The 21,489-nt window shown below is 39.1% G+C and overlaps 1 protein-coding gene across 6 annotated transcripts in view; it reads left to right on the top strand.

The window, feature by feature from the left end:
* LOC107227006 (glucose dehydrogenase [FAD, quinone]) overlaps positions 1-13,595 on the top strand; it is a 30,658-nt gene extending 17,063 nt beyond the window's left edge. For 3 of the 6 annotated variants that reach the window (XM_046740247.1, XM_046740248.1, XM_046740249.1), the window contains 2 exons: positions 5,363-5,480; positions 12,123-13,595. In XM_046740247.1, coding sequence (XP_046596203.1) covers positions 5,363-5,480; positions 12,123-12,189 — 185 coding nt within the window. In that variant the 3' untranslated portion in view covers positions 12,190-13,595. Of the gene's footprint in view, positions 1-2,241; positions 2,411-3,610; positions 4,273-5,362; positions 5,481-12,122 lie in introns of those variants that run through there. The other 3 variants (XM_046740250.1, XM_046740252.1, XM_046740251.1) reach the window with 3 other exon arrangements.
* Positions 13,596-21,489: the final 7,894 nt, after the last annotated feature.

Genomic DNA, 21,489 nt, shown 5'->3' with positions numbered 1-21,489 from the left:
CGCGATTGTCATTATTCAAAAAGTGACGACGGTTTTTGACAAGTAATTAAATTTCTGGTTCGGCGAGTGTCAGAAATGTTCACCGATTGTTGAGCTAATTATACACTTCCGGATGTGGATGGCCGATTTAAGGCCATCCGTGTCGCCTGCTATACAGGTTAACTCGATGGTGACAAACGACATTAGCAGCCTTGTATCAGTCAGAATCTACCTCGGTAGGTGTACATGTGAGCTTTTATTTATAGTACAAAGAACTGTGAGCCAGTATTTAGATTATGTGAAATATAGAAGTGTAAATAATTGTTTTTGCCTATATTCTGATTAATGTGGGGGTCCAAAACATATGTCAATAAGGGGACGGTGAAGAATTTGAGTCTATTGTCAACATAAAAGAAAAAATATGAAATAAATGGACAGGCTTACAAAAAAAAAAAATTAAGAGTACGATAATAAATATGACATTGACTATAAATCGAAAAAATTAAATATAAATAAAACATTATTGAAATATAAATAACATGAATAAAATGTGAATGAAAAATAAATAAAATTTAAATAAAATATAAATAAAATGTAGATGAAATATAACTAAAATATAAATAACATTTAAAAACTCTTTAAATCCTGTCCATTGTTCTAACGATTAAAATTACACATTCATTCCAAACATTCACAAATGAATTAAGATAAAATACGCCGGAATTCACCCTGGGATATAAAATTGTCTATAGTGATAATGTAAAAAGTTGGTCAGTCATAAATATATTAAAAATCACTTATCCCTTGATTTAATACTCGGCAGCAGCTCCGTCGTGTAATTGTCCGTGTGATTTTGCGAATCTTTCGATAAAATTTGGAATCCACGGTCTTAAGTTTTCTTCGCGGCGATTCCGTAATGCGAAGAAGTTTGTAAAAATTGTTGATTCCTTGGATCTCGTGACTTAGTTTTGTTTTTTATTTTTGACTTACGCGATAAGATTCGTACGGCTATTTACTGGCGATGTCGATGTGTTAATTTAATTTGAATTATCGTTTACAATGATTAAACAATCGCTACGGGGAATTATAAGCCGGTTGGTTGGGTGTCTTCCCGTAGACTCTCTCAAATTCTGAGCCGTTTCTCCCGCCTGACGCCTAAATCGAGATGGTTGTGCTAAGCAAAATTTCGCGGGCACTTTTGTATTTATAATATCGTCACAGAAGGTTTATTTCAAGTTTGAAAATTAGTAAATTCGTGGTTGGAATAAAATAAAGATATATATTTCAGGGTATGAAACTACTGTTTCTTTATTGGAATGGATTCCCATCTAGTGTATTTCCCGTGCAACAGCGTGAACTTGTGCGAACATATTTTGCTCCGCTTTGAAGTTGGGAATCTTACTTTTACTCTCAACTTTACCCGCGAGGAGGGGGGAGGGTGCAATGGGGATAAAATCTTGTGATTTCATTTAGAAAAAACACAAGGAAGGCAGTTTACAAAATTTGAGAAAGTCCTAAATATAAGAAAATTACTGATTGTTCTCCTCTTCTACATTTACATAATCATTGATAGTTACGTCCTTACAGTAATAACACGTTGAATTGAAAAACTAGAAACTAGGAATGTACGATTAATCGACGGCCTTGATTTATCGTTCTTATCGTATTATCGTTACCACAAGCAAATTAATCGTCGATTTGGGCATTCTGTTAGCTTCGTTGCAGCCATTTTCTTTCAAAAAAAGTATGAAATTACCAAAACTCATCAATGCAGTCTGGCAGCTCACTGTGCGTGTGAGCCGATTCACGAACCTTAGGCTAGCTTTTTGGGGTGAAAATTTCGATTCGCCTGCATTTGGATATATTTTATTGCATGCTAAGATATGAAAATCTTTGAATTTTTAAGACTCTAGAAACTTCAAAATCATCTAGATGCCTTCCAAAATGTGTACTTTTACACACATCGCTCTTCAAATAAACAAGCCTCAGAATTCAAGAAAATAGTACATTATGTAACAAGGGAATAAAGACGGAGATTATTCCCGCATGTGGGTTTACTGCCCGAGCGAACCAAGAGATTTGTCGACTTGCATTCCTGTGTTTCATATAAGATTTCATTTCCGACTCAACTCCGGCCACGTTATTAACTTGAAAATAGGCACTCCATATATCTTTCGCAATATTGGGTTTAAAATTGAGAACGTAGATTAATCATGAGAAAATGTATTTTCAAAAATGCATACGATTAATATATGGGTGCAGGTCGGCTGGAGCTGGAGGGAGAGAGCGGATCCAGGGCTGCAGGCAATGGTGGGGGTGTAGAAGGCAAAGCCCCCACCAAAGGTGTTGCAGGGGGGGGGGGGCAGCGCCCCCTCCACTTGAGAAAAAAATACATATATTCGATATGTCATTAAATAGAAAAAATAGGCCATTGAACGTCGCACGATCATCTTATATCAATGTGTATTCTCATACTTAAATCCTTCTTTAAACCAAGGAATGTGATAAATTTCAACTTCACTCATGGAAAGGTTACGAGTTTACTGAGTACTTTAAAAATTTTAGATTAAAACTCATTATAATTCTTTTATTCGTACGTAAGTGTGATCATTTTATGAGTTTGGCAGGTAGAATATTATTGAAATTTTATAACAATACGTATGGCCAGTTTTACCAACTTTTTGAACCTTCATCACTACTCTTTCTTCGCCGAAGGCGAACTGTCGACGCTAAACAAAAAAAAAAAGTAGAAGAAAATCAAAAAATAATTTGAGGCCATGTTTCCCGCAAATCTCATTTTACTGAAAAGTTAAGAGGGAATAATATGCTACTTTCGTCCCACTTTTCAGGTCAAAAAAGTCAACATTATGGTTCAGTCGGGCTGAAAAACATTTTTCTTAGCACTTATTTCTGAGGATATTTTACCTCAGAACAGATTTCATATTTAGAAAGACCAGAACTTCTTACACAAAAGACATATGCGGATATATTTCTTGCCCACGACAGGAAGTGCAAAAACTTCTAAGTAGTGATGACAGTGATCAACGAGTTTCGTGTAAACAGTAAGGTCTAGAGATCTTAAATGTTAAGTATTTTTATCACCCAGTCTGTGTACGCTATAATTTTTCAAAATTGCATACATCCAAATCGATTTTTTTTCTTGCAAAGCTGTACGAAGGTTCGTGGATCGACCAATTTAATACAACTGCTTGAGGGTTTTGCGAAACTGCCGGTCTTCTGCCTTTGGAGCGAAACCTCTAGTAAAAGTGCAAGAAGTTACACGAAAGTTTTTTAGAGCAATCTTCGCGTCACTCAAATTAACGTGATTTCTAGTCACTTGGCCCTGGCCCTGGAGGGTCTAAGCGCCACAGGATATAAGGTCCAATGAGCACCTTTTTTACGCTCCTTCCTATTACCGTTGCGTGATTCCGTGATTCAATGACAAGGCTTCTAATTACGTTTCTGCATCTTCATTACCGTCACAATCGCCCCAAATGCTTGTTTCAAACTTTGCATGCAGATGACATCCGGCCAAACAATTTATCGCAATAGAATAAGTGGAACCGCTCAGTTTGTTTAATACCGATTTCCCACAAAATACATTTGGTATTCCCATGGGAAATAGTTTACCTTCCGTTACAGCGAAGTAATGTGTAGGCTAATCCACTAGTAACCTATATTTCCACTTGTAATTCGACCGTCGATACGGTGCTGATATCACTGATCTCTGTATTGACTGGATAGTGAACTGGCGCCGCTGAGTGGACCTAATTGATCAGCGCCATTTGCAATTTTTACGGGTCCGTTTCAAAGGCAATTCAAATCTGAAACCAGCTCGATGGCGGCGGAAAATAAAATAGAAGTGAGCAAGTTAACGAATTGCGATGAACGGTAAAGCCTAGTGCCTGAAACTAGGAAAAAGGTTAGCAAATTAATAAAAATAGTAAAGTACTCGTATTGTGGAAAATGTTGTAGCCGCAAGAGAACAAATCACAGGTTAGCTTTTGCCCTTGCTTAAAATTGTTACTAAGTTATCAAACAGCCTATTTGTAAGTAATGAACCTCTTTGTGCCGATTTATTTTTTATTTTTCACTGTTTTATAATGTATTTGATCACTGATACTGATAAATTTACACCGTATGTGTTACTGAAATAAAACAATTCAATTAATGCTGAAAATACAAAATAAAAGCTCAAAGGTCAGAAATAATATTTCCGTCGTCCATAACCAATATCCTTTTTTTCATTAGAATTCTATTTAAATCGGCCGGTTTTAATCCCGAATTACCGGCCTTTTAAAAAAATACGCGTTTTTTTTGTTACATGTACAGTCGAACTACTATGGAGGTAACCACATGCTGAATAAAGTTTTCAAATTTACTTAAAACATTTGGTCAACGTGTAAATAAACTAAGCTTTGAACCATGTATCCGATCAAATTTCCCGCTTCTAAAGAGCCCCAAACTTGTCCTTTCCGCCGACCCCCCGGCCCTTCATCCGCCTTCCAATGGTTCCAGGCTGTAACATGTAGACAGGGTACCCGTCCACTATCGAGTCTATTTGGCGATCAGTGGCTGATATTTTCAGTAACGCTATCATTTGCCACCATTAAACCACGCTTTGTGGCGGGAATATAAGTTCCCGTTAAGTGCCATGCATAGTACACATTTTGCTGTATCGAACGTCGTTGCAACTCATTTCCGTGGGTATATGAGAACTTCCACCCGGTTGTTTCTAAGTTGCGGAAATTCCATGAATGTATTTTTTACATCTGGACACCAACAACAAGCGAAAAGACCGAAATTACGGGTAATTACGTATTAACTATTCAAATGCGACATATTTCTTGTCTCGTTGTCATTCATTATATATGTATGTGTATAGTGACCGGTGCACGTAATAAACGGTCAGTACAGGATTCTCTCGTACATTTGTCATGCATCATAAATAACAGCACGACCGCAATTCGACCTAACTATGTAACGTAGGTACAAGCCTTGGATGTAACGTATTAAATACAAGCTTGACGAACGGTCATAAATGTTTCTGTCGGCATTTTACACAAAATTTAACTAGCTACGAAATATTAATATAATCATGTATATGACAATGTATTATGTTTTTGACTGAAAGCAACATAATGTTCAGCATCTCGAAGTACCCGCTTCTGTGTTCAAATGTCGTACTAATGACCGATTTTACGGGGGTGCCTTGAACGATTTTGACGTTAACGTTATATATACAGGGTGTCTCATTTTAATTAATCTAATATAATAAAGAAATAGCATGGATTCTACGAAATCACAATTGTACATTCTGGATATCATGCCATTTCTTTATTTCTACTTCAAGTGAGAATGAATGTGTTTGTGTTTTATTCAGAATTGCGTATAGAATGGGGTTGTTTTCTCTTCTTCGCGTTTGAGATACGTGGACTGCGATATTTGGAGATATATGCAAAATATCACAATCGACTAGAGGACACCCTTAATTCAGACAAGTATGTAACTTAGTGTGATCCCTACTTTTAAACAAAATGTTCATACACAAATACATAAATTGGAAATATTCATTTACGGATATTAAATCATTTTTATTTAAGGTCCTGCTGCGGACATACAATACTTTTAAACTAAATAATATTCTACTTCCACGGTCTCGCTCGCTCGGTCGACCTATCACTTCTCTCTCTCGTTATCAACTGCCTAATGCTCTGGCGTCTCGAGCCAGTCACGTGACTAGACGCTCCCTCAACCCCCTTTTACTCTCTCTATAGCCCGACAAATATGGCTTTATCATTCGGCCACGCTATTTAAGCTCGTCCTCGAGCGTTACTTGTTCACACACACTCATGACAACAATGTTCTTAACAGTACACATTCACACCTTAGATTACACGCTTTTCTCTGCTTTACAGTCGTTTCACTCGTAATCTTGCAAGTGCCGGGGACGCTGTGTAGCCCGCGCTGATTTACGTCTAGTTCCCTCTTGGCTCGGCCTTGCACGCTCGTTACACTGATTCTCACTTGGTTCGTTCACTTTGTCTTTTTCACCTTCCGCTCTAGGGTTTGGAATCTTCGATTTATTTTTCTTCTCGCACGAATCACTCGTATGCTCCTCTGAGCCCTCGGAATCGTTGTCCGACTCCGTTTCCTCTTCGAACTCAAGCTCTTCCGGTCGCCAAAGTTTCAACTGACTTACGTGTGCGGTAGACGCATAACGTCGTCCTTTTTCGTCGTCGTTGAGATCACAAACTCGATACGTGTCGCCCAGGAGCTTTTCAACCACAAGTAGCGGTCCTCGATACTTGACGTGCAACTTAGTTGATTCTCCGGTAGTACTGGGGGCGGTCTTCGTGTATACGATGCTTCCTACGTCGAAATCTACATTTCTCAATCGGTTGGTATCATGACGTTGTTTATATTTCGCCTGTGCATCTACTAATTTTTGTCGCGCTTCCCCTCGCAACTTTTCAGGTCTCTGGTACGTGCTATCGTTGTCGATCGTTACCTTTCGTATTTCGCCCTCGTCTCGTCGTGGCAAGTATCCGTAGACTAACTCGAAAGGACTTTTACCGGTATACGCGTGCTTCATCTCGTTGATATCGCTCTGCACTCGTCTCAATTCTCGATCCCACGTTTTTCCATCGTTGTTACTCAAGTTGCTTTGAATCGCAGGAAGAAGGGTGGCATTCCACCGCTCGACTTGCCCATTCGCTTGTGGATGTCTAGGCGAATTGACGGTGTGCTTGATTCCGTGGCGTCTGCAGAATTCTTCAAATTGTTTGGACGTAAAACAAGTTCCTCGATCGGAAATAATACGTTCCGGGGCGCCATATTCCCGTACAAACTCTTCGAGTATACGCAAAACGTTCACTGCCTTTGTGTCCTTGACCGCACGCACGATCGCGAATTTCGTTAAATTGTCAACAATTACAAACACGTATTTATTACCACGAGCACTTGTTACAAATGGACCCATATGGTCCATGTGTACGATTTCGAAAGGACGATGTCCCGGTGGAATCGGGTGCAATTCGCCCGCCTGCTTTCCTGGTTGACCTTTACACGCAACACACTGAATACACGCTCTTACATGACGTCTAACGTAAGCCTTCATCCGAGGGAAGTGATAATGAGCTCGAATTCGTGAAACAGTACGCTCCACCCCGGGATGACTTTTGAGATCGTGAAAACGCATAACTAACGCCTTTCTCATCGCACGCGGCACAACATACAACAATTTATCTTTCACACGTTTATACAACACTCCGTTTTCTAATTCTAAGTCAGTCACTCGACTTTTCTCATGCCCTGTGCGCAAATTCTCTTTCTTTTGCAAAATCGTCTTCTTTTCTTTTAAATCCTCATCGCTGTACTGATACATTCGGATCGCATCCTCTTCGTTTACAACGGTCATTATCGTTGCGTTCGTTTCGCTATCGGACGGTTCGACGGGCGCTCGACTCAGCGCATCTACATGGGCTAATCTTACTCCTGCCCGATGGACTATTTGATAATCGTATTCACTTAGCGTGTCGTTCCATCTAATAATTTGCGGGTTTAGCGTCTTTTGCGTGTTTAAATAACTTAACGCTTGGCAATCTGATACTACGGTGAACGGGATATTTGCTAGCATCGTTCGCAAACGCGTAACAGCCCAAACGATCGCTAGTAATTCCAATTTGCTGCTATGATATCTTCGCTCGGGTTCGCTCGTTCGACGACTCAACGCATAAACTAATCGAAGTTTACCTGCCGCATCTCTTTGCATCAACATCGCCGCCAAACCAACAGCGCTCGCATCAGTATGCAATTCCGTTATGGCTTTCGGATCAAATGTCTGAAGGACAGGTTGTTCGGTCAGTTTCGCCCTCAAACTTTCGAACGCTCGATTTTGTTCGTCTCCCCACACGAATTCGTTATCCTTTTTTAGTAAATCGGTAAGTGGCTCGGCAATATGAGCATAACGCGGTACAAACTTCCGAAAATACCCGGTGAGACCTAAATACCTTCGCACTTCGTGCACGTTTGTCGGAGCCGGAAACTCCCGAATTGCCGCGACTTTATGAACACCTGGTTCGATTCCGTTTCCCGAAAGTTCATACCCTAAATACGAGACCTTTTTATACAAAAATTTACATTTTTCTAGCTTGATGGTAAGTCCTCCGTTTCGAAGGGATTCCAAGACCATTCGCAATTTAGCTTTCAACTCTACCCAATCTGACCCCGGTACTAAAATGTCATCTAAATAGAATAACACGACCTTGTCTCTTAACGGACCAAGCGCACGGTGCATGGCCTTTGAAAAAAAAGCGGGCCCATTCATGAGACCAAAGACCATACGCGTGAACTCGGCGGTTTCTTCGGACGTTATAATTGCGGTCTTCTCGCGCGCATCCTTACTCAAAGGTATTTGCAAATAACCGTGAGCCAAATCCAACACAATAAATATCGAACCGTTTCGAATCTGTGCTAAATGGTCATCGATATTTGGTAGCGGAAAATGTACGCGTTTTGTTTGTTCGTTGAGCTTCCGAAAATCTACACATAAACGAGACTCGCCTGACTTCTTTTTAACTAGCAGCACTGGACTAGCATACGGGGACTGAGTGTCGGTAATTATTCCCGCTTCTCTCCACTCACGTAACATTTCTTTCGTCTCACATCGCTCCTTTTCAGACGTTCTATACGGTTTGCTACACACGGGTTTTGATCCCTCGTTTACCTGAATCTCCATCTCTACATTCTTCGCACATCCCAAATCGAACAAATTCGTTGAGACGCAATCTCGATACTCATTTATCAATTCACACAACTCTTGCACGACTTCCTTGGGCTGTTCCGGACCGACGTCGATGTCTTCCTCGTTGATGGGGCTTGTCTTGATGTTGGCTCGATCGATTGCCCACACTCGTGAGACTTCTCCTCGTACCCATCTTCCATCGTTTGCTTCGACGTTTTTCTCAACGTTTCCAAAATTCGACACAGGCAAAACATAATCGTGTTGATCGTTCACGACGTTTATGAAGCCAACCGTATGTGGTGGAAGCGTCGCTGCTTCCGCGGTGACGAAATGGGTCGGTGATTCGTTGACATCTCTCGGTAATTCAGCATTGCGACTGAAAGTTAGAGTGGAACCAACTTTGTGACAGTCGACGCTGTCCGCTTCCGTAAAGGTACGGCCGATGAGCGCGTCGACTCCTTGAACATCATCGGGCACAACCCTTATTGGCACTCCAGGGACGTCAACTCCATCGATGATAATGGTAGCTTCGACGAAGCCTGGGCTAGTCGTCACATGTTCCGGTGGTCCGAAACCTTGGAGCGGCATCGAAATCCATTTCACTTCAAATCGTTCGCGTAAAACTCGCGATATTCGCATCGTACAGTCGGAACTTCCGGAATCTATAAACACTGCCATGTCTCTACCGTTAATTGTCGCGTTTTTGAAATATTTTTGCGCAGACGTATCACCTGTTTTACCGACAGCCTGAACAGTGCGTTCTTTATTACCGGTACACCGTGTACTGATATGGCCCTGACCACCACATTTATAACACGTAGGCACACGCTTTGGGCTCGGACAATCCCGCGCGATATGTCCGTCCTTATTACAATTATAACATTTACGCACATCCGTGCTTGTTCCACGCTCGGTTGGCACATTTCTCGTGTCCCTGCGCCCCGCACTCACATCGGTTCTTTTCGACTCGTCTCCGCTCGGTCCTTCCACTTGACGTCGCGGTCTCGCGCTTGTCGTCTCGCGTGACGATCTTATTCGCTCAGCGCGTTGTGCGAAAATACTCTCGAAATACAATAATTCGTGCAACAACTCGGTGGTCGTATATTGCATTGATGGCATGACTGCATTCGCCAATTCTCGCGACCACAACCCGATGAGCACTTGCGCTTTTAACTCGCGATACGTTAAACTTAGTTCGGAACACATTTTTGCCTTTGCATGAAAATATTTTACTAAAGATTCGCCTTTACCTTGCACTCTCGCTCTCATTCTATCGAAACGCGTGGTCAAATCGTCCTGAAATATGAATTCTTGCCGAAACGCCTCACGAAAAGCGTCCCACGTTTTCAATTCCCGCGCACGACAACGAAACCAATCTTTCGCGCCATCACTCAAATGCATGCGTGCAGCTTCAAGCAGATAGTCTCTTGGCCACTGATGTAACTGTTGCATCGATTCTAGATTCTGCAACCACTCTTTGGCTCGAATACCATCGTTTTCACCTGAGAATGTTTCGATGTTTCTCGATAAGTCGGGAATCACGTGATACGACGGAATCGAAGGTCCAAGTTGTTGATTCGGCATCGACCTTGGCTGGTTGAGCATTAATCCCGCGAATAGATGGGCCATGGCTTCTTCTCTGTTTTGATTTGCTAATATATCTCGAACCGCGTTGACTAGAGACGCGTTCGCTGCCGGCGTCGACTGACCCGGTGGGGGAACTCGAGGCTGTCCCGACGAACCCGAATCGTCCGCTCGCACATCATTGACGTTTTGAAATGGAAGCTCTTGCGCACCGATATCATTACGCGACTGCGTGCGTAATAACTGATTATTTGGCGCGAATTCCGGAGGAGGACCGGTAACGGTCGCGTTTTCTCTGCCGCCATTTTGCGCTCTAGCGATCTCGTCGTCGAGAGCCCAAGTTCCTGGTGGACCTGGCACTCGTTGTCCTCTCCCATGACTCCATGACGGTGTTCGATCCGTGGCCATTTTCCGAATTTCTTCCGCTGCAAACTGCTCAAATTCCTCTTCGTCAATCATGGGCCATCTTTCGAGATCACACCGACAAAATCGCGACCACGAAGCGCCGCGAATCTTTTCTTAAACGTTTTTTTTTGTTAATTTTTAACTATAAGGAACGCGGTTATCCCACTTCTGAAGTTTTAAACAAAATGTTCATACACAAATACATAAATTGGAAATATTCATTTACGGATATTAAATCATTTTTATTTAAGGTCCTGCTGCGGACATACAATACTTTTAAACTAAATAATATTCTACTTCCACGGTCTCGCTCGCTCGGTCGACCTATCACTTCTCTCTCTCGTTATCAACTGCCTAATGCTCTGGCGTCTCGAGCCAGTCACGTGACTAGACGCTCCCTCAACCCCCTTTTACTCTCTCTATAGCCCGACAAATATGGCTTTATCACTACTTAGGGTGTTGATGATTTTTTTTCAGACCACGCCACAAATCAACTATAAATAATTCAAAAACAATTTCCTAATTCTTTCAGATTTTTATATCAATTCCAACCCGTGCCTGTAAATGGATGGATATCACCATTTAAAATACACTTGTTTCAGATACATTCTCAGCATATATTTTATTGTAAGAGTGACGATGTTCGAATCAATCTGTAATTGCGAAGATTTAGTGAGTATTAGTGCTACTATCTGAGAAAAAATTCACATCACCATACCAACCAATCTCGACGAATTGCACACCCTAGAAATTTGACTGTTTCTCTTTATTTATAAGAAATGCAATTGTCTATATTACCTGGTATGATGATGTGAATTTTTTCTCACATAGTAGCACTCATGCTCACAGAACCTCACATTGATGGATTTTTTCGAACATTATTACTCTCACAGTAAAATATATACTAACAACGTGTCCGAAACACGTGTATTTTAAACTGGGAAATCCTTCCTCTTACAGGCACGGGTTACAGTTGAGATAAAAATCTGAAAAAAATTGTGAATTGGTTTTCAATTATTTATAGTTGATTTGGTGGGGTGATCCGGAATAAATTCGTCAACATTCTAAATGAGGATCACCCTAATGTAACTGTGGAACGATTTTTCGATATCACTGGACGAAGCAGTGAGATCCAAACTCACGACCCATTCTTGCGAGGCGGATATATAGTGCTTGGCTTTATTTTCACATTTGACAGCAAAGATTGGCGACTCGTATTTGCGCTCTACTTTCTACTCACCTAAGTCTAAAAATACGTACTTGGCGCATTTTTTTACATTGATAATGTATTTGCCATTATTTATTTGTATTGTATACAAATTTCCATTTTAGATCGCTGGTTTATGAATTCCATGTGACATAGTATAGTATAGTAAATGCATTGTAAATTTCATGTTCTTTTTTACAGCGTAGTTCTCGACAGCGGTCACCGGAATACGGGTACAGCTTGTCTATTCGATTTAGTCTTAGCCTAGCGCACAGAAAGAAAAGTGATGTAAAAAATAAATCCCTACCTACAAAAATCAATATTTGCTGCTTATTTGAACGTATACCGCATAAATCGAAAAATGAAATTAGTATTTTTTAGCACGGTTTTGATAATTTCAAATAACCCATTCATAATTTCTCATTTCACTTACGACTAAACGGAATAGAGAAGCTGTATCTAGTTTGGCGTGCCGGACCCTATCTGCCTTGACTGAGGGACCGAGGTGTTTAAAACCGAGTGGAACATAGTCAAGACCTCTGCAGGGACCGCCAGACGTTACTACAGCGAAGCGAGATACCGGCCGAGCAACTCTAACATCGCAAGGTTCATTCTTACCAACTGTTGCATAAGATTTTAGTTTGCGAGATATTGAATGAAATAAGAAACTTTCAAATATTCTCATGTATTTAAATGTATGATATTTGCAAAATCGGACAGATTTTTTATTCAGAATTGAACGTGATTAGTAAAACTCTGATAAGTTGTCAGTTGATCATGTAGGGATCGCTCGGAACTTTCAAGGCATTCATTTTATCTTCGCTCAACTGGTATGTCGCTCGACAAAGATAAAATTGAACTTCCATTCTGGTACGAGGTGGCAGCATATGGTTAGAAAGTGAAAAACTCAATAAACGCGATAAGTGTCGTTCACGATGATTTCTGTTGTACTGCCAGTTGAGCTGCAGTACTGAACTAGATTTGTTCGAGAAATAAAAATGGATGAAACGCTTAATTTATTTCTCAATATAGAAATTAATTCTTGTCGTAGATGCTAAATGACTATACTATAATAAAAACACTCAATTATGCATGCTATAAAAATTCTGAAATTGCGTTGATATATATTTTGTCAAAATTATCTTCTTCAAACCTAAGACTAGATTAATAAATTTTTCAACACATTCCCTACTAATCGTCTAATTATAAGGTTGGGTGTTTTTTCAACTGTTCAGTTATTTGCGACGAATTGCAAACTGATAACAAGTATATTTCCTTTAACCATTATCAAAAAGTGAGGATTCTGTAAAGAAAAAAACAACTCGATATTTTTTATGATATTCAAATCTTACAGTTTCATTGTCGATGTGACAAAGAATCGTATGTACGTCAAATTCAGCTCAATTGACATGAACGCTATGGCACACCAATTGTATTTCTATCTTTTTTCTTATTAATATCTACAAATAGTATTGCGGAGAATCTCTCCTCATAACTCACTTGCCTGGTCACGAATATCATCTAAATTTTTCTCTGTTAAATATAATTATATGTGATCTTATCATTTTAAATTTACGCAATTGTATCGATCATAGCAGCAGCTGTTTAATTGATGTATCTAAAATTTTTACCGCTATATGTATCTTAAAATAAATCAATTCTTCACCTGCAAAATTTACGTTGCAACTATTCTTCTACTATTTTGAATTTACACGGAATAATTTTCTCACACAAAATATTTTTCAGGTATTTAAGAACGTCACAAAATGCCAAATTAGCATGTGAGGCTTGACATTAACAGTGCAACTTTAATTAGTATTTCCTGTTTCACAAAGTACAAAATACATTCGTACTTAATATTTTTTATATCCAAATGTACAAAATAAATTTTTACTCATGTTATTGTTTTGTATTTCGCAAAGTATGAAGTACATCAGGACTCGGATATTTATTGTTAGTATTTTAAGTAGAAATATACTTGGAGGCTGCTCATCTATGCATAGAACTAATTTTGTGTGAAATGCTTTTGTGCGATATAATTTGAGGTGGTATCGTTTTGTGCATTTTTTGTAGTATTATTCTTGATAGTATAATTTTTTATAGTATAATTTGGTCTGGTGCAATTCTTTGTGGCACAATTATGTGCATTATAATTTCCCGTACTATCGAGCGTGTAGTAACGACGCGCTTTCAAAAAGTTGGCTTTCCTTAACTTGAAGAATTTATTGAACACAAAGTCTCACGTACTTTCTCCTTGTAGTACATATTTGAATTAACATCACATAGGATAAAGTTCGTTGTGAAGTTTGAACACGCGGCCCTTCGATGCATAAATACATGCGTTGTCAGTCTTGTCACACGGCCGATCTATTCAATTTGCCTAAGAATCACATACATCGATGTTTGTATCATGGCAATGATGACTGCCGTCCGCAGTTTGCATCGTGCAAATAATTCCGTGCAAGTTAAAAGCGAACTTTATCTGCATCACAATATAAAAACCACACAGGAATGAAAATATCTCGCATGATAATTAAAAAATATTTGGCATGAAATGGCGCAGAACAGCCGATTATTTTATTGCAGGGATAAAATAATTTTTAGCAGTCACTGGCTATCGTGCACTGCTTCACGTCAAACAAAATGATGGTAAGTATAGTTTAGTAGTGAAGATTTCACCATCGATGGAAACCTGAAGTGGCAATATCAAGGTTCCCGAATTAACTCGCGGGTCCGGGAATGCACTTTACCTGTCATTCGCTCTTGGGCGCTTTATTCCGGTCGTAAAACGAATCGGTGCACCTCATCGTTTCGTGGATTCCTGAAGTACAATTCAAGTTTTCAACCCGTATAAATACATAACCAGGTATAAGTCTAACGAATAAATTAAATCGCATCCACCGGGACAGGCAACTGATAAAATATTTAAGCCAGGCTCATTAACAGCTCAGCTTAATTTGCGTTACAGCACGATTATCCGACTACTCAATTAAATGGGTATTCAGACAAGTAGCAGCCATGCGTGTATAATACATAAACCCTGCGGCCCATTAGCATAAGCGTGTCGTTCATCGCAGGACTAATAAATTGCTTCTGGATGAATGAGAACTCGATATCCTTGAGGGGCGAGCCCTGCAGTGCGATGTGTCATTTCACTATTGACTGTTATGAAAAAACAACGACTATCAGTTCTGTTTCGCCATTCCCTCGCCTTGTCATGTAGGCGTGCACGGCTCGCAAAAAACCAAAATCTAGTCGACGATTTGATACTTAGCCCAATTCGATCATTTCGTATTTTTCTTTCACCTTTTCATTCCTATTCGAAAATCCAATCCGTTTAATTTCTCTTCTATTATTGACAAAGAAATATATCCTAGCTTTGTCAGTTGTGAAAAGAATAACGAGAACTCGAATAATAAGTCACTTAATGATTTGTAACTTGTACTAGCAGTGGTAGAAAATTAAAAATACAGCCACAAAATTAAAAAAGTGTCTGGCCCAGTAGATTAGACCACCATAAATATATATTTTTGTATTTGTGTTGGTATTCTCAGAAATTACGACTTTACGGCTTTTGACGTATCTTAAATAATTTGTAAAAACAATAGTTGTTATAAAAAACAATCCAAAATGATCAAAGTCACATGCTGAGTGATTTGACATGGAATACCCTATACACAACTCTTTCTTAGTCCGTAAACTGCAACCATTTAAAAGTGAATAAACCGAATTCAAAAAGATCTTTCTAAAACGTTGAATTATGTAGCGTTGTACTGAGAAAAATCTGTGCCGCGGAAATTTCAGAAAATGTCTATCCAACTTTAAAAATGAGCACCCGATATCTGTCCGAAAGGCGATGATGAAATGATGTTAATCTGTCAACAGCTAAAGCGGCGAATGAATTATCGAGATGGCATTTCACCACACAACGTGCGATATTTAGTCGAGGGAGGAAGTATAGGCACCAGGGATACGAGAGTGGTGAAGGAAATGTGTGAAAAAACATAAATAAATAAACGAAGACTGGTGTATGCATTAAATACACAGTTACAGAAGTGAAAGACAGGCGTGAAAATGTGCACGGAAGCATCTGCATGATGTACCTACAACCATAGAAAAGCTGCGCGCGGTTAATTCATGCGCGTAAAATTGTTTCCAAGCCTTCTGTGCACCGATATATTTTTACACGCCTGCAATATACACGTATGTATGTATGTACACTCGGGGACAATGAATCTGATACGTCTAATTTTTTACACTAGACAGTTATGTTGGCAACACAGAGAAACCTGCAGCGCCACAGTCGACCGAGCGCGAAAAAAAAACTCAATCTGAATAAACGTAACGTAAACCATGACCGTGGAATCTAACCGTAGAATATGTGTCAATCCAACAAGTCATTATTCCCGCAGTATTCTCAGGTTAGATTCGACGGTCATGGGTTATGTTACGTTTATTGAGATTGAGTTTGTTTCGCGCTCGGCCGACTGAGGCGCTGTAGCTTTCTCAGTGTGGCCAACATAACTGTCTAGTGTAAAAAATTAGCCGTCTCAGATTCATTGTACCCAAATATACGTATGCATACGCAACCTCAAACCATACAACTAGAGCTGCGGTACACGTGTAAAAACAAACAGGACGGCGCAGGGACGCCGCACTGCTTGGTAAGCTACATAGATCTATATTATACATACTACAATGCACACCTGTGTATGCCTGTGGAAATAATATGTAGGGTGTTCCTGCAATCTTTTGTTTCAAACCTCGAAACACTGCGGCTGGATAATTGCAGTATACAAAGTAACCGGCCGGTTTTCAATAAGACCCGTTCTCAAACCACTGCATTGGCGATGAGAAAAGTTTATCGTGTAACAAACGCAGTGTTTTTGGGCCAAGTGTATGTTTGCAATATGAGTTCTAGGTGAGCATAATGCTTGTGCAAGCCGAAGACGAATATTGCAAATGCCCGGGATGAAAAGACCTTTGCCTCCTTGTCACAGACGACTTTTGACACCTGCGTTTTTCACGAAGCACAAGATTGAGGTTAGGGTCGCGTAATGTCAGATTTGTTTGCGACTGTGAATGCGCGAAGTACAGAAAAGGCTACTTCTAACTCTTAGGATCTATAAATGAGCTTTATTGTACTCTGCGCTTCAGGGTATGGACACTTAGTATCACCCTCCACTCAATATTCGTAAGATTTGGACCAAAGCGATACCTCAACAGTAGGAAAAAAGTATATAACGCAAAATTTTTTTTTCCTTTTTTTTTGATGTTGTATTCATGATTTCACCGAGATCGCCACAATTACTGTATTACCAACTACTTCAGTAAATAGAAAATGTTCTATAATATCTTTAGCGGAAATTGTAATTATGTGTTGGCGACAGTTTCGTCCAAGCTGGCGAATCATTCATCCGTGAAACAACAGAATGTCCATAACTTGCTGCGCATGTGCAGTCGTGACTCTTACCATCGCTAAAACAATTACCTTACGTACCGAACACAAGTATGAAAAAATGCGTAAAACATGCTTGCTTTATATATATTAAAATCACTTTAACATTCGATAATTACTATTACCCGTATTCAATTCAACATGGCAACAGAATCCACTGCAAAACCGAGTGGATAACGTTTTAGATTTTTGATCGGGTAAGCCGCTAGTGTCGATGAAATTGTCTTCCTCAGTCATAGAACCGTAGATGCTTAAGCTCTCACATGTTAATAATTTTTCAATAGATTTCGGATATTGATGTGAGTCAAATGGATTTTCTATCTTGAATTCCAAAGAAATTACTGGAATTCTAACGATTTTTTTTTTTTTGTAAACAAAGTGGCATTCATCTGAATTGCTGATGAATTGATCATTCCCAGTACGATTTGTCAATAATCTCCGTGAACTTTGGTCTGTTCGTTTGGTGTTTGTTTTGTTTTTCGTAAAAAATTCTTAAATTATTAATGACTAAATTTTAGAACACATGCAATAACGTGGCTAGTTGTGTGAAAATCGAGAGGGTAATCATGTATCGAATGCATTTTGAAATGCCATGTAGAAACCTTACAAACCCCGACATCTTTTGTCTTGGAAATTTCTACTTTTTAAATTACTTGAAAGTCAATTTGCTTTCAAAATTCCATCAACGCATCATTCCAGCTGCTCTATATGCTGTGCGAGTTTACTTGTAATGCTTTTATCAATACAGTTTTTCATGCCCGTGTGTATTCATCATTATGCCACAATTGAACTACCAGGTATTATACATTTTAAAGACGGGATAGCACGAGCGTTTCGTTCCTCCGTAACTGATTCCTCCTTTCTCCGGCAGAATTGAATGCAAACCGGAAGCTCTTTCACGAGTTGTGGTACTGATTTTTGGTCCGTACTTCTGAACGGTGGCCCACAGTTGCCGTCTCGCCTCATTTTCTAGCGTACAAGAGAGTCCGTTCCACGAATATATTTCAATACGTGCATATGTGAATGCACTACGCTTTTTACCTATGTGTAGTTGGATGTATTTGGGATAGGGCTAGCTTCTGTGAACTTTTGAATAGTATGGCCGTTAGCACTTCGTTCAGATTATTCAAATGCAGGAATAATGCTATACATAACATGAAAGGAATTTTAATCTTTCAACTGTTGTATGATGGTTTTAAAAAATTTCATGAACGAAACGATCGTGCTGCGAATCGGACTAATCATAAGTATACAGGGTTGTCCTTTTTAATCGCACCGGGCGAATATCTCGGAAATTAGAAGAGATAGAAACAAAGTTTGATATAAAATCCGGAAGGTTGTGCTACTTTCAAGACTTTTTGAGAACTGCATTATTTTCGATAGGGAACACATATTTTGACTACGACCAGCTAATATTGGGTTTAGAAAAATTAAAGTACGTATAAAAAATATTTGTTTTTTAAAAAATGTCAATAATTGTAATACTTGGCCATTTTTTTCTGCGACAGGGCATTAATCCCCATAGTTTCACTACTTTTTTGAAATTAAAGGGCTATGAGAGACGCTTTATCATCTCGAAAAGAAATTCGTATTTTTTTCAAGCCATGGGGATTGATGCTTCATTTCGACGGAAAGTGGTTGTATTGAAAAAGGATAGCTGTTCATTTTTTGAAATTTGAGAAATTTTTTTTTTTAGCAGTTTTGAAAAATCAAATGTATTTGTTTTACGATTTTGAATTCGTCTTCAATCTCACTATCAATCAGTTATAGTCGAAATATGTGTTCCCTATTTGAAATCACTAAGTACTCCAAAAATTGCGAAAATCGCGCAATTCACAAATCAACAAATGTCAGCGTCATCTTACCCCCTTTTGAATCGTTGAAGTTTTGTAGTAAACTTTTTCTCGTAAGAAGACCATTCTGCGTAATAAAACGATGCGCAAGATGAATGAAAAGCTAATTTTACTCAACTTGGCCCAACTATGTAGAGAATTTTCATAGACAGTCATGAAGTTTTGGAAAGCCGAGGTGGTGACAATTTTGTAATCACAAATAATGAAGGCATCAAAAGTTTTGTATCACATTTGATGTATCCAATACATGGGTGAATGGGTGAATTTACAAATAAAAAATATTATAATGAAGCTCAACGGTACTCCAATATGTATATCAATTTTTATATTAACAAATTGAAATGTCTCTTCATGGAAAATCCTTGAAAAATCTCTTTTTTCAGTCCACTGACTGCGTGTAACCCCTTAATACTGATAAAAAAATTTGAGAAATGTTCCATACTGAAACTTTACTTTTCTTCATGACAGCATCTGCGCGAAAAACCTGAAAAGTTTGATTCGAATTCGGTCATATTATGCTCAAAAATTTTGTGTCGTTCCACTGCGTAAGACAAAGAGGTCCATAGTTCAATCTGATCTGAAATTCTTATTCTGTACATAATATAAACCTATAACATATACGGGTACGGGAAAGGATCGTTAAAAAATAGAAACGACATCTTTTTTCTTTCCCCTGCAGTCTCAACGGCCACGCGTGTACCACTTATGTGAGCCGTCGAGCGTTTATATTGTAGACCGCGAAGAGGTCATAAGCGAGAACGAGACTTTTTTCATTTCATATTCGAAACAGGAGCAAGAAAAAACTCGAGAAAAGGAGACCATAAGAGGTCTCGGGTTTGAGTCTCTACCACTCACGAGAGCCTCCTCTATGAAAGAGGAATAAAGCAAAGTAAAATAAAATACCGTGGAGCATTTTGTTCCTTTGTTTCGTTGCATAACCACCAGCTGCTCTCCGATCGTCCTACTGAACACTGTTTTAACATTGCTAACATTTGTTAACTTCGTGTTTCTCTGTTTTTAGAGAAAAAAGACAGTTAATCGTAATCATACCAAAAGTGAAAAGTTGAATTTTCACTAGATTTCGACGCTTCATGATCTAGAGGATCACCTCCGACCATTTTCGGATCAACGTATGGATGTGTGTACGTATGTATGTATATGTGTGTGTGTGATCAAGTTTTTTGTCTTACGATTAGAATGAATTAGGAAATCAGCTTTCCATAAATCGTTCGAATTTGGATTGTTTTAATATAATTCAGAACCGGCAAGCATCGTTTTAAATCGTGTCAACGTGAAATTGGATCAGGAATTGAAAACGTCATGTGTCAAACACGAACTGCAATGACATCTAAGTTTTACACCAACTGAGCTTTAGAGTGATACAACAAACGAATAGATTTCAGGGCATTCTCTGCGATCGCAAGCCGTCATTTTACACGACATAATCAGCAAAGAATGAAACGTTAGCGATCTGCAAAGATCGGTTAAATTGTCAAACTGCATGACCTGTTAGACCCCAATTACAAGTGAAGTCTGCCACATCTGTAGTAATTATGGTAATATTTACGGGGATTATGCTCGTCTGGCCCAAGTAAAATTCAGACAGGAGTGAGTGATAGCTAAATATAAGATGTATTAACGGTTGATAAGATTTTACATATTCCCTGTCAGGCGTCTTATCACTGAGTAACGCCAATTGGCTTCAGTCATAGAAGGCACGTTACATAGAGAACGTTCTATATGCCCAAAGTCTAACTGGTCTAATACACCTTAGTCTAACTATTCGGGTACTCAGGTTACAATAAAATCAACTCACAAGCTTTTGAAGCTTGGATTCCTGAATAATCCCACTTGTTTTTCTTGTAACAATTAGCCTAGACCTCTAACTTATCTGTATTATTCATTTATAATTAAAGGTTGAATGTAGCCACCAGCACCAAGCTGTTAGTTTGAGATTTGGCAATTGAATAAATCCCGAAAACATTCCATAATTTAAAATTGATAGTATTTAGTGATAATACTCTGTGCTACAGCAGTGCAATTCATGCCGTGCCAAATATTAGCAGAAATAAACGGATCACTTTTAATCTAGAATAATGCGCAGAGTAGTTAGCCTGTTCTGAGATATTTCAGAAACAGCAGTATGAGAGCAGTATCGTTTCAAATTGCCTCATATGTGAGTCAGAACTGTAAAAAGTCAACTGAAAAACATGAACTGTCGCATCCGAATCACTTTTGCCATGAATTCTTCAATGAC

Source organism: Neodiprion lecontei, chromosome 5 (genome assembly GCF_021901455.1).
Source record: "Neodiprion lecontei isolate iyNeoLeco1 chromosome 5, iyNeoLeco1.1, whole genome shotgun sequence".
In the NCBI taxonomy this organism is placed as follows: Eukaryota; Metazoa; Arthropoda; class Insecta; order Hymenoptera; family Diprionidae; genus Neodiprion; species Neodiprion lecontei.
The sequence above is the reverse complement of the archived record's forward strand: the minus strand, read 5'-3'. Positions and strand labels throughout refer to the sequence as shown.